The 13435-nt window shown below is 40.7% G+C and overlaps 2 protein-coding genes across 5 annotated transcripts; both read left to right on the top strand.

Moving 5' to 3' along the window:
- Positions 1–5196: 5196 nt before the first annotated feature.
- LOC146371985 (inactive Rho GTPase-activating protein 11B-like) lies at positions 5197–7662 on the top strand. 3 transcript variants are annotated; one of them, XM_084953881.1, is made up of 8 exons: positions 5197–5453; positions 5532–5628; positions 5987–6243; positions 6447–6598; positions 6741–6785; positions 6891–7058; positions 7139–7229; positions 7474–7662. In XM_084953881.1, the coding sequence occupies exons 1-8, from the start codon at positions 5278–5280 to the stop codon at positions 7547–7549; spliced, it is 1062 nt and encodes a 353-aa protein (XP_084810007.1). In that variant the 5' UTR covers positions 5197–5277; the 3' UTR covers positions 7550–7662. The 3 variants fall into 3 exon arrangements, with proteins under 3 accessions (XP_084810007.1, XP_084810008.1, XP_084810006.1); XM_084953882.1 differs by having other exon boundaries at positions 5198–5453; positions 6059–6243; positions 6678–6785; XM_084953880.1 differs by having other exon boundaries at positions 5199–5453; positions 6678–6785; positions 7474–7661.
- A 582-nt stretch (positions 7663–8244) lies between these two features.
- scg5 (secretogranin V) lies at positions 8245–13408 on the top strand. 2 transcript variants are annotated; one of them, XM_084952485.1, is made up of 6 exons: positions 8245–8352; positions 8757–8982; positions 10312–10461; positions 10745–10857; positions 12040–12093; positions 12305–13408. In XM_084952485.1, the coding sequence occupies exons 2-6, from the start codon at positions 8766–8768 to the stop codon at positions 12431–12433; spliced, it is 663 nt and encodes a 220-aa protein (XP_084808611.1). In that variant the 5' UTR covers positions 8245–8352; positions 8757–8765; the 3' UTR covers positions 12434–13408. The 2 variants fall into 2 exon arrangements, with proteins under 2 accessions (XP_084808611.1, XP_084808613.1); XM_084952487.1 differs by lacking the exon at positions 8245–8352 and adding an exon at positions 8359–8531.
- Positions 13409–13435: the final 27 nt, after the last annotated feature.

Here is a 13435-nt window from a genome sequence, read left to right as displayed (position 1 = left end):
CAGATTACTGCTTTTTGGCGAGTGACTGAAACCACGTGCCGCCATGACCACCCCGTTTCCCTGAATGTAAAAAGCTTCGCAATTTAACATCACAAAGGTCTTTAGATGCCACACACTGGAGATCGCATCAATCTGATGAAATCCCTTGGAGGAGTTCGTCAAAGTACGGTGCCTGAAAAGAGGGGAAAATGTCGCCAAAATTACACATTCATTTTAAAATGGCTGACTTCCTGTTGGATTTGGGATATTGCTCCAGGAGACTTTTTTGTACATCTTGATATCTCCTATAAGCTTACCAGGTTTCAGACTCATAGATAAAACACAGAGCAGGGGCTGTGGTTTTGAAATTTTGTAGGGGGCGCTGTGGAGCCATTTTGCGCTATTCAAGGAAAATGGTTACATAACAACAAAGCGTTCATCACATTGGAGGTGTGGGCCAAATTTAAAGCCTATATAAACTTTCCAAGCCCCTCAAAAGCCACTTCATTTTTCATGGTGAACTGCGCTGCCACCAGGGTGCGCCGTTCAGTTTAAAGTCACAATTTTCGCACTGAAGCATCATGAGGCACTGATGGTGATATTCACCGCTTTTGAGGTGGCCACGATGAACCTGTGAAAATCAGTACAACAAAGTGAAAGCCATGACATTTCCTGTTGCCACTAGGTGGCGCTCTGCGTATTCCCGACAATGGGCACATCAATCTGTTCAGGGCGGGTCTGACATCATACCTGTAAAGTCTGGTTCTGATCAGCTTGGATTTCATTGAGTTATACTAATTTGTTTCTCCATGGCGAGACATCAAAGTTCGCCATGCTGCTGGGGTCACACCCTTTTGCGAAAAGTCACAGTTTTCACTGTAACCCAAGACCAACTCCTTAAGGCTTTCCTGGAGAAATTAGAGGCTGCAGATGTCACCCATCACAATACTGTACCCCAAAGTGTAAAACATGACATTTCCTGTTCCCACTAGGTGGCGCTGTCCCTGATGTCAAATATGGCAGTTGAAATGTGTTCAAGGGTGGAGCCTTATCATATGTGTACTCTTTGGTCCAGCTCGGACAATGTATGACAGAATGAGAGGCAATAAGATTTTCATGGCGAGTCATTGAAATTCGCCGTGGCGCCACGGCGTCACCGTATTGTGAAAACTCAAAAGCTCCGCAATTTAACATGGCCCAGGTGTGTAGTTGGCACTGTCCAAATTTGAAGTTTATAGGACCAAATCCCAAGGAGGAGTTCGTTAAAGTACAAGGCATGGAAACGGTAAAATCAGAGCCAAAATGTCACCTTCAATCCAAAATGGCGGACTTCCTGTTGGGTTTAGGACATGGCCATAATAGACTTTTTTGTTCGACTCTGAACGTTATATATGTGTACCGACTTTCAAACATGTAGGTCATACCCATACCGGGGGCTCGCGTTTTTCATTTTTCTAGGTGGCGCTACTGAGCCAATTTTCCCTGACCATGTCTGAGAACATTAAAATACGTAAATTTTCACCAGACCTGACGCGTGTGCAAAATTTCATGAGTTTTTGAGCATGTTTAGGCCCTCAAAAGGCCGATTCATTTGCCGAAATAATAATAATAATAATAATAATAATAATAATAATAATAATAATAAACAGAGCAGATACAATAGGGCCTTCGCACTGTCAGTGCTCGGGCCCTAATAATAATAATAATAAGAAGAAACGGAGCAGATACAATAGGGCCTTCGCACTCTCGGTGCTCGGGCCCTAATAATAATAATAATAAGAAACGGAGCAGATACAATAGGGCCTTCGCACTCTCGGTGCTCGGGCCCTAATAAGAAACGGAGCAGATACAATAGGGCCTTTGCACTCTCGGTGCTCGGGCCCTAATAAACAGAGCAGATACAATAGGGCCTTCGCACTGTCAGTGCTCGGGCCCTAATAAACAGAGCAGATACAATAGGGCCTTCGCACTCTCAGTGCTCGGGCCCTAATAATAATAATAATAATAATAAGAAGAAACGGAGCAGATACAATAGGGCCTTCGCACTCTCGGTGCTCGGGCCCTAATAATAATAATAAACAGAGCAGATACAATAGGGCCTTCGCACTGTCAGTGCTCGGGCCCTAATAAGAAGAAGAAACAGAGCAGATACAATAGGGCCTTCGCACTCTCAGTGCTCGGGCCCTAATAAACAGAGCAGATACAATAGGGCCTTCGCACTGTCAGTGCTCGGGCCCTAATAATAATAATAATAATAATAAACAGAGCAGATACAATAGGGCCTTCGCACTGTCAGTGCTCGGGCCCTAATAAACAGAGCAGATACAATAGGGCCTTCGCACTGTCAGTGCTCGGGCCCTAATAATAAACAGAGCAGATACAATAGGGCCTTCGCACTGTCAGTGCTCGGGCCCTAATAATAAGAAACAGAGCAGATACAATAGGGCCTTCGCACTCTCGGTGCTCGGGCCCTAATAAGAAGAAGAAACGGAGCAGATACAATAGGGCCTTCGCACTCTCAGTGCTCGGGCCCTAATAATAATAATAAACAGAGCAGATACAATAGGGCCTTCGCACTGTCAGTGCTCGGGCCCTAATAATAAACGGAGCAGATACAATAGGGCCTTCGCACTTTTAGTGCTCGGGCCCTAATAAACGGAGCAGATACAATAGGGCCTTCGCACTTTTAGTGCTCGGGCCCTAATAATAATAAACAGAGCAGATACAATAGGGCCTTCGCACTTTTAGTGCTCGGGCCCTAATAATAAACGGAGCAGATACAATAGGGCCTTCGCACTTTTAGTGCTCGGGCCCTAATAATAAGAAACGGAGCAGATACAATAGGGCCTTCGCACTCTCAGTGCTCGGGCCCTAATTAAAGCTGCAAGCAGCGTTATGAGGGCCCTCGCACCCCCGGCGTGTCGAGCCACGCCCAACACCTGAAACCAGCACGTCCGATCTGATGTCACATTGATGGAATTCATGCATTTAACCACCAGCTAACATTTCACCTCGTTCAATCATGATTAGTTAGTCGTCCCACTAGGTGGCGCTCTAACCATTACTGACAAATGGCATAACAAACATTTCCGAGCTCGAGTCTCATCACGCCTATGACCTTTGGGAGAGATTGAACATTGTGTTTTTGAGTGACAGCAGATTACTGCTTTTTGGCGAGTGATTGAAACTCTACGTGCCGCCATGACCACCCCGTTTCCCTGAATGTAAAAAGCTTCCCAATTTAACATCACAAAGGTCTTTAGATTCCACGCACTGGAGATCGCATCAATGTGATGAAATCTCTTGGAGGAGTTCGTCAAAGTACGGTGCCTGAAAAGAGGGGAAAATGTCGCCAAAATTGCACATTAATTTTAAAATGGCTGACTTCCTGTTGGATTTGGGATATTGCTCCAAGAGACTTTTTTGTACATCTTGATATCTCCTATAAGCTTACCAGGTTTCAGACTCATACAGAAAACACAGAGCAGGGGCTGTGGTTTTGAAATTTTGTAGGGGGCGCTGTGGAGCCATTTTGGGATATTCAATGAAAATGATCACATAACAAAAAAGCCCTCATCACATTGGAGGTGTGCACCAAATTTCAAGACTTTTTAAACTTTCCAAGCCCCTGAAAAGCAACTTCATTGTTCATGATGAACCGCGTTGCCATCAGGGTGCACCATTCAGTTTAAAGTCACAATTTTCGCACTAAAGCATCATGAGGCACTGATGGTGATATTCACCACTTTTGAGGTGGCCACGATGAACCTGTGAAAATCAGTACATCAAAATTAAAGCCATGACATTTCCTGTTGCCACTAGGTGGCGCTCTGCGTATTCCCGACAATCAATCTGTTCAGGGCGGGTCTGACATCATGCCTGTAAAGTCTGGTGCTGATCAGACTGGATTTCATTGAGTTATACTAATTTGTTTCTTCATGGCGAGACATGAAAGTTCGCCATGCTGCTGGGGTAACACCCTTTTGTGAAAAGTCACAGTTTTCACTGTAACCCAAGACCAACTCCTTAAGGCTTTCCTGGAGAAATTTGAGGCTGCAGATGTAAAACATCACATTACTGTACCCCAAAGTGTAAAACATGACATTTCCTGTTCCCACTAGGTGGCGCTGTCCCTGATGTCAAATATGGCAGTTGAAATATGTTCAGGGGTGGAGCCTTATCATGTTCACTTTGGTCAAGGTCAGAAAATGTATGACAAAATAAGAGTCAATAAGATTTTCATGGCGAGTCATCGAAATTCGCCATGGCGCCACGGCCTCACCGTATCACGAAAACTCAAAAGCTCCGCAATTTAAGATGGCCCAGTTGTGTAGTTGACACTGACCAAAGATGAAGCTTATACGACCAAATCCCAAGGAGGAGTTCGAAAAAGTTCGAGGCATGGAAATGGCAAAATTAGAGCCAAAATGTCACCTTCACTTCTAAAAAGCTTCAGTCTAATTGCAGCATACTTCAGAAAGATGATAGTGGGAGTTTGAACCCTTTAACGACAAACATTAATGCTTTAGAATCACTTTTTTTGTTAGTTGCACTCCCACAACCCACCAACTAAATAACATCTTGGCTACAACGCCATCAGTATGCTGCTTCTGTTAAGCTACTGGCCTTTTAAGAGCCAAACCCACATTATGTAGTATAAGGTGGTATAATTTCCAGCAAAAGAAAATTCTGGGAATGAGGAATTTGTAGGCTACATCTGTGAATAATCATAAATGTCTTGCACAGCCACTGATGTCAGCGGTTCCAACATTTAGGCAGTAATTTTGTGGTGATGACTTTATCGGCCCCAGTGCTGGTACGTTTTCAGTGAAAATGCATTTAATCAGTTCTAGATTTGGGAGATGGCACTCAAGTATGTTCAAACAAGTGCATTCACACTAGCATTTATTAGTATCACTGCGATCAATACTGAAAGATCTAAAACAGTATTTGGCTACAACTTTACAGTCTTCTGCACTTTTACAAATGTTTGTCGTACATGTGGGGAAATACTGCTGAAACACTGCTGATATAAAGATGTTGTGAAACTGAAACACCCACTTCCGGAAAACAAGAATTACTGTAAAACTGTTTCAATAGTAATCTAAAGTGACCCACGTTTTACACCACTCCTGAATGCATCACTTTCCCTTCAGCACTCACTTCCTGTGTGGCAGGTGATACGGATTAGAATAATAAAGCCCACCTCCTTTACTCATTACTGAGTTTGCAGAGATTGTGGTACCACGGTGAAAGGCCGTTAATGTGCTTAGGTTTTGCTTTGCTTCCGGTCAAATCATGAAGCTTACAGACAGCAATGTCATTCGGTTCCACCTTCAAGTCCTTTATGGGATCTCTGTCAAGAGTCTTGAGAAGAAAAGGGAGAGACTGATGATCAGCGGTTCAAAGATCTTTGGTGTTCCTCTGGAAAATTTGCCCAGGTGTTACATTCCTGAATTTGGGCTTGTACCTTGGTGAGTGGAAAAGGGAAATCATTAAATGTAACTTGGGAGGAACACTTCTAAAGCTTTGCTTAATAATTTGTATCCCAGCTTTTTGGTGGACGCTTGTTCTTTCCTTCTGGAGCGTGGTGGGACTGTGGGCCTTTTCAGAAAACCAGGCTGTCTTGCTCGTATTAAGACTCTCAGGGTAAGAGTCTCACTGTTTGTTTGTTTTTTTTAAGTCTCAGTTCCACAATATTTTCTGGAGCAATAGTGCCATCTAGTGGTTTAAGTCACTTTACTGACCTGTCACCTACACTTCTACATTTGCAGTAGTTGCCACATGTTTGTAGGGTACAAATGCAGTCAAATAAAATAGTTTTACGAATCCTCCAAAAAGGGTGTGTTTTTGTTGAAACTGTGAATGGGTGTTTCTAATGTTAATCATATCTATTAAACAGTTTAATCTGGTTATACCTAGACAAACTACTACAACAACACTACATGCAGATATGCTCTTTGTTTTTTGTTTTTTTGTTTTTTTGCTCTTGTTGTGTCTGGTTTAGGCCAAACTGAATCGAGGAGAGAGTTGTCTGTCCACTGCCCTCCCCTATGATGTGGCCACTCTGATCAAACAGTTTTGCAGGGAGCTGCCAGAGCCGCTGTTTCCCTCGGAGCTTCATGCAGCTCTGCTCAAAGCTCAGTCTCTGCCCAACCTACAGGACAGGATGGCAGCCCTCCAGCTGCTGTCCTGTCTCCTTCCTGCAAGAAACGCCTCCTGTCTGCATTACATGTTCGACTACTTAGCAAAAGTTTCCCAGAGGTATGAAAGGATTTTTTTTCAATTAAACGTTAGCAGAAATTAGTCGCATACACAAAAAATGCCGATTTAAAGTCCTTTTTGTCTAGGAAACAAGTGTTGCTATCAAAGCTGGTTCTGCCCCAGGTTGTGTGCTTTAGATGGAAATAACACGATAGTTCAGGAGACCTGATATTGTTTTTCTTCACTGTATGTACTGCTGTCAGATGCAGCGAGAACTTGATGACCAGCTCCAACCTGGCTATAGTCTTTGCTCCGTGTCTATTACCCCCGCCAAACACGACAGAGATGTCTGAAGGACGGCTTGAGCTCAGAGTTCTTGTTCTGCACACCTTCATTGAAAATCCTCATTTATTTGGTAAAAGACCAGTTATTTGGTGTTGATAAACAAATTTCCAGTGGCTTTATATGCAATGTTTTAATCTGTATGACAATAGGTGTGATTCCCAAAACTGTAATCGATAGTATGGAATATCTGATGAACTTCCATTTTGTGAAAGATGTTGGCTCCAAAAGTAGAAGTAAAAAGCGGCACAGTTTCAAAGGTAAAAAGACCACAGAAGTTACTGAGCAAATCACTCTGTTCAAATTATGTTTAACCAGTTTTTACTATTTGAGTTCTCGAGCTTAAATTTCTCAAACACATGCAGGAATGCGCTCTGTAAAGACGGTGCCCTTGATTCAGGGAGGGTCAAAGCTCAGGCCACCAGAGCAGAGCCACGGGTCCACATCAGGAGACAGACCAACGCTGAGGAGAAGCCTTGGCCTGGATTCTTTCCCCAACATCCTTTTGTTCAGGACCTACATGCCTTCAGCAGGTAATTATATGGCGAAAGAATCAGACTGGAATGTGTGAGAATATTTTATTTGTGCAGTCTAATCTAAAAACCGTTTCTAGATCAAAGCTTCAGGCCTGCAGCAGCTTTGTTGGATGATGTCATTGCAGCTGAAAAAAAGTTAAACAAGATGCCACAAGATGGTCTAAAAAGGTAAACGGTAAAGGTTTATAAATTTAACTTCAGTGTTCACTCTAACATCAGTGACAAATTAGAGAGCTAAGGCTTAGAGTTGATGCTACTTGGTTTCAGCATTTGGTTTCAAGGAGCCGCTTCAAGTAAAGCAAATGTTAACTGTAGAATAAACCATGGTGCTTATCGGCTTTGGCCAAATGCGCACTGTCTGCTGTGTATTTGTTCAATGTGCCTCTGTGCTTTACATATGGATCATCACCAGGTTCACCAGAGGTGTCGATGGCTCTCCTGCAGGAAAACTAAAGCTCACGCTTTGGAGAAGACGCTCGTCACTATAATTCATGCTTGTTTCCCTAAAGTCAAGACCTCTGATCAACCAGCAGGTTGACAAGAGTGGTTTAGGTGGAAAAAAAGCTATGTTTTATGATTTTTTTTTTTTTTTTTTTAGTTTTTTTTTTTTTTTAGTTTTTTTTAACTGTATTTGTGTAACAAGAGACTGAACAATGTATGTACGGCTTTCCCATACATTATTCATTAAATAAAGATATATTTTTAGTCTCTCTCCTTTCCTAAAGTCAATTTTATTAAATTTTCTGTGTATTATAGCCGAACCCAGTTTTGAGGAGTCCCATTTCCTTTCTTTATTGTTAAAAAGAAAGAAATTATTGTGAAATATAAGAACATGGAAAACAGAGTAGCCACTACTAAATGGGAAAAATGTATTTGGGCTCGGATTTGTAGCGTCAGTGTAGAGCTCCCGAAGAGTAAATGGCACTTTGTCGTAGCCAATGGGAAAAGTGGATTTGCTGTTTCCTGGCAACTGCATCTGAACCGTGAAACGAGACGGATGCAAGGTTGTAAAATGTCCATGTATGAAGACATCAGAAATCAACTCTTCAAAACAAAACGAGACGAAAAATGAATAAATGTTCACCAAACGCTGCCCATAAACGAATAATGCGCAGAACATTGGTGAATCAACTTGGGACAGAGTGAATTTAGACGAAAATCTGTGTTTGGCTTTTTGTTCCTCCGCGTTTGTAAAGCTTTATTTTGAAGATCCGGAAATGTGCGTTTTCTTTGTGGACGACTTGACGGAGGTCTCCCTCAGCAGGCAGGGTTCTCCTTAAACGCAAACAAGGTAAGGGGAAATGCAGAAATCTGATTTTTGATCCTTCGCGATTCCTTTGTAACAACAATAAATAAAAATCTATGTAATTACATGTTTATATTGAGTTTCATTATAAGTGAAGCCGTTTTTGGTTGATGGGGAGCTATTTATAGGCTTTTCACAACGGCCTTAATGGCTCTGTTTACAGAGTAAGTGGCGCATCAAAGATTTATTCATTTTGCGGACCACATGATGCCTTGTTTTTGTTTGTTTCTTTTGCCCACAATGACATTCAATTCAGGCGATTTTGTCGTATTGTGGATCTTTTTTATCCACAAATAATTGCGTATATGTTTATAACAGGAAATTCATCCGTGTTTGTACATGAATAAACATCTGTGGGCTACTGTGAGTGTGTGTGTTTCTCCCTGTAGATAACGAAAATGGGCTCGGCGGTGCGGTTATCGTTACTCAGCCTCCTGCTGTGCCTACAGCTCGGCAGAGCTCCAGCCCGCAGTCCCCGTACGGCTGACCAGGTGTCTGAGGCCGACATCCAGCGCCTCCTGCACGGTGTCATGGAGCAGCTCGGCATTGCTCGGCCCAGGGTGGAGTATCCTGCACACCAGGCTACCAACATTGTTGGGCCTCAGAGCATACAGGGTATGTTATAGAGATTTATTAAGGATCTTCTAGTTTAAGAATATTGGAAGTATTCCCCACCACTTCATCTGTCTTAACTCTGTATTTTTTATTTTATTTTATTTATTTATTTATTTTTTTCAAATTTACATCTTGTGGATAAAATCTAATAAAATCAAAACTTGAGGAAAACTTGAAATTTTCAGATAACCTGAAATATTGACTTATGGATGGGTAAAATGGGTAACAGATTTTCATATCCCCTTGAGACCAGAAAAATACTGAATGCTTAAACCCAATGGATATAAACATTAGGGCCATCATAGCTGGAAAAGTGGCAGGAGGGATCCTTGCAAGCCTAAAATTAAAAGTTTGTTTTTATTTGCAGTTTTTCACCCCTTACAAATGAAGCCAAGTGGTTTAGTCCACACCATACTCTACAGCTAATTTATTCTATCAAAGTGGTAGCTAATGGACAATAAGGAAGAAGTGGAGAGGGAGAGGACACGCACTCAGTGAGCTGTTAACAAAAAGAGACGAGTCTATGAATGGTTTAGCTATCAGTAGTTGTTTAAGACAGTAAAGTGGTGTCAGATGTGACTCTGTGTCTATGAAATAACCCACCACAACTTAGCATGATTAAAAAACAATCTGCAAAACCATCAGTCTTTTCTGTCTGATGACATTAAAAGAACACTAACAAAAAATGGCCATAATATCATATAAGGTTAATTGTAAACTTGCTTTATGTTTATAATTGCTCACAGTTATCAGTATAATCACATTTAGAGTTAATATGGTTTGCCTTGACCTCTGACCTCTGATATAGTTGAGTACCAAAAAGACTGAGAACAGTATTAGGCTGCAAGCAGGTTAAGAGGCTAATCTTGATCCTGTATGCTTCATTCTGTGTAGCAGACACTGAGCAAGATGATGTGATAAAGACTACCGTATGTTGAGAAATAAATGTTTAAAATGTGTGGAGATTTCAAACTGTGCAGACTTACAGGCACATCATAGATTTTTATTAACAATCTTATTCAGTTCAATTCAATTTTATTTATATGGTGCCAAATCACAACAACGGTTCCCTTAAGGCACTTTATATTGTAAGGTATAGACCCTAGAATAATACAAGAGTTAATAATACAACATTATATGAACAGTTCCTTGCCTGCTATCATGATGACAGCTCAGTTATTCATTCAAAATCAATCAAAAATGCATGAAAGAAAGGGGGACCACAGTTCTGTGCTGCCCCCCTGGTAAACAAAGCTATTTGGACTTGGAAGACATGTAACGCTGCATTTATGATTTTGTGGAGACTGTAGTGTCTGTTTTCCCCACCAGGTGGTGCCCATGAGGGACTGCAGCATCTAGGCCCCTATGGAAACATCCCCAACATTGTGGCAGAGCTCACAGGGGACAATGTTCCCAAAGATTTCAGTGATGACCACAGCTACCCAGACCCACCAAACCCCTGTCCCCTGGGAAAGACGGGTAGGAATTCTTCCCCTGTGCACAGTATTTTTAAAAACACACTCATTTCTGCAGAATCAACACAGGCCTTTTATGGGGCTAATGGAAAATGTTGCTATTAATGCTGTTTTTAAGAATATGCATAGTTTTTCCATCTTCTTTTTGGCCTTTAAGGAAGTAATGACATAAATAAGTGCATTAATCACTCTCTGATTCACTGCTAGCCTTTTCCAGAACACACATGGCTTGCCTAATGAACAGAAAAAGTGACTCCCTCTCTGCTACCTATTTATTGCATACACAGCAGCAGATGGATGTTTGGAAAATGCTCCTGACACAGCTGAGTTCAGCAGAGAGTTTCAAAAACACCAGCACCTGTTTGACCCAGAACATGATTACCCTGCCCTGGCAAAGTGGGTGAGTACAAAACAGGACCTCAGGAATCGATTAATTTAATTATAGACTAATTACTTGGTTTATTTTGATTTATTGATTTTGATTTATTCTACTGCCCAGAGTCTCAGATTATTTGATAGCCAGAAGAAGTCCAGAACACAGAAAGATTTATCTCATAATGAAATGAAAGAGAGTAGAGCAACAAAGTATTAATACTGCATAAATATTTTTCAGCAGGAGATCAAATAAATGTGCATTTGGAACACCAGAGTCATCATGATCAGGAGCAAATCACAACAACAGTTGCCTCAAGGTGCTTTATATTGTAAGGTCAAGACGGTACAACAATACAGAGAAACCCCTCGAGGTTTTCAAGCAATCATTAATCGATCGCAATCCACATCTCCACGGGCCAGGTTGGATGCATTAAAATCAAACTACCATAAAAACGAGAAGCTATTCATTTCTTTGTAAGGTGCAAACTTGCAAAATCAAATATTTTCCCAGTTTTAGTTTTGGTAGATACTGCAGACAGTTACGTTAAAATAACAAAGATTGGAAATAATGGAAAGCCCTTTTGATTGAATCATCACTTGGCATTTCTTTGTGCGCAGCTGGAATTCTCAGTCAGCTTTTCCCATATTGCTTCACATATTTGGGTGTTATTCACTATTAACCACATGGGCCACTTTAAGGTAAAGTACAGACTACAGATTGCCAACTGCATCATCTTACCTGCCAAACATGGCGCCTAATTAATTTGAGGTATTTGGACCATATTTGCTTTTTTACCATTTGAGGCTCATGTCAATTTTCCAAGGTCAGAAAAAGGCCATCAGTGTCAGCTGTTTGCCAAAAGAGGCTTATATAAGCCATTTTTTGTCATCAGAGATGGCAACATTGCAACAGTACTCATACTTGTGGATTCTGGGGTTCTGCTGCATTTCTAACCGCAGAAACAAAAAGTCAAGACTTCTGTTATTTGAAAGATCAGATAAAAGTTTCATGTAATTAGCATGGATCCATTTCTCAGTTTGTCCTCTGATATGTCTGGTCTGAGGAAGTTACCCACTGAGAACACTGTTTTTATTCCCTAAAAGGAGCATTCAGACAATTTGTTGAGCGTAACAAATGGACTAGCTGTAAAACAATGAATACATGATTTTAGATCTGAAATCTGCTTTTTTATTCTTTTGTTTTCAGAACAAGGAACTTTTGTACCAAAAACTGAAGGGCGGACCAAAGAGAAGAAAACGGGTATACTATTTCTTGGTTGTCTTTTTGCTTTTCCTGTGTGGGATTGTGTCTGAGAAATCACAAAACTGAGCACTCTGCACTGAGTTTAACCCCTGGCGGGAGTTAAGCCAAGAGTCACACTTTGAATTTCTGTTGAATTTAATCAGATGCATGCAACTTATAGACATGTTTATAAGTTTGTGTACAAACAGTTTTATGCTTGTGTCCACAGAGTGTCAACCCATATTTATTGGGCCAGAGGTTGGACAATGTCGTTGCCAAAAAATCAGTTCCTCACTTCTCAGAGGAAGAGGAGGAAGACGGACCTTCTGTCCCCGCTGCCAGCAAATCCACAACCTAAACTCCTGCAATACCCACTGCAATATTACAACATACTGTCAGATAAAAGGTTTTAATAATTTAAGCATTTTGGTTAACAGTCAGTGGGTCTTTGTGTGTGTTTTGTAAATGCTTTGTTTGATTGTATTGCAAAAACATGGGATCTGTCACCCTGAAACAAAATTTCAAGTTGTCTTTTGGTTAAAAAAAAAAGTTATTTCTTGATCTCAGAGCTTTACAAACAGCAATTACAATGGACCTTGTTCTTTTCTTTTTTTTAAAGATTGATAACTCTGAATTTTCCAGGTTAAGCTATTTTTGGTCGGTAGTTTGAAATCTTGCCTTGGCAATAAAATAGGTTTTCCCTGAAACAACTCTGTCTCTTAGCAGAAATGCTCACAAGTGAGATATAGGAATGAAAAAAGATCAGCCTGCCATGATATCTGTCATACTGTATTTATTAAAACACTGAAGATCTGGGCTCTTTATAGGGGGAAAAGGAGATCTCAGTTCATTTATACCAACTGTTTGCTTCTTTTCTTATTTTTAAGAGATGTAACACACTACCACATTGCCAGAGAATTAACCCTAAATCAACCCTAAAATAATAGAATATATGCTGTTAAATACTGATCTGACAGTGTACAATATATCTATCCCTCTATCATAACAATACTATGTATAAATATATATTGATCTGAACGAATGTTATATCAAAGTTTTTCTTGGATGTACAGAGATTGGTTTATTAATACAAATTCATTTTGTATGTGACGAATTACTTTGGTGTCTTGTGTAAGAAGTGTATTTCTATTTCCAATCAAATACTTGCAAGTAATTCTGGTAAAAGTCTTACTTTGCCATTCAAAGGATGATGGTGAAATACTTCACTATAGCATGTTCAGTATTTATTCACTGGGTTGCTTCATCTTGTCTAAATGGTTGTGTTCTGTTTTGTTCTGTTAAACCAAATAAACGGTTTATCTGCATCAACAAAGTTTGGAAGAGGATTTTGATTTGCATT

The sequence above is a fragment of the Perissodus microlepis genome, chromosome 15 (genome assembly GCF_051167445.1).
Source record: "Perissodus microlepis isolate ML-2025 ecotype Zambia chromosome 15, ASM5116744v1, whole genome shotgun sequence".
In the NCBI taxonomy this organism is placed as follows: domain Eukaryota; kingdom Metazoa; phylum Chordata; class Actinopteri; order Cichliformes; family Cichlidae; genus Perissodus; species Perissodus microlepis.
This window is presented reverse-complemented; position numbering and strand designations above follow the sequence as displayed.

Coding starts and splice junctions, on each gene's coding strand:
- LOC146371985 (XM_084953880.1), top strand. CDS start 5,278: ATGAAGCTTACAGACAGCAATGTCATTCGGTTCCACCTTCAAGTCCTT. Junction 6,786..6,890: donor AAAGCGGCACAGTTTCAAAG/GTAAAAAGACCA, acceptor AAACACATGCAG/GAATGCGCTCTGTAAAGACG. Junction 7,059..7,138: donor GACCTACATGCCTTCAGCAG/GTAATTATATGG, acceptor AACCGTTTCTAG/ATCAAAGCTTCAGGCCTGCA.
- scg5 (XM_084952485.1), top strand. CDS start 8,766: ATGGGCTCGGCGGTGCGGTTATCGTTACTCAGCCTCCTGCTGTGCCTA. Junction 10,462..10,744: donor CTGTCCCCTGGGAAAGACGG/GTAGGAATTCTT, acceptor TTGCATACACAG/CAGCAGATGGATGTTTGGAA. Junction 12,094..12,304: donor GACCAAAGAGAAGAAAACGG/GTATACTATTTC, acceptor TTGTGTCCACAG/AGTGTCAACCCATATTTATT.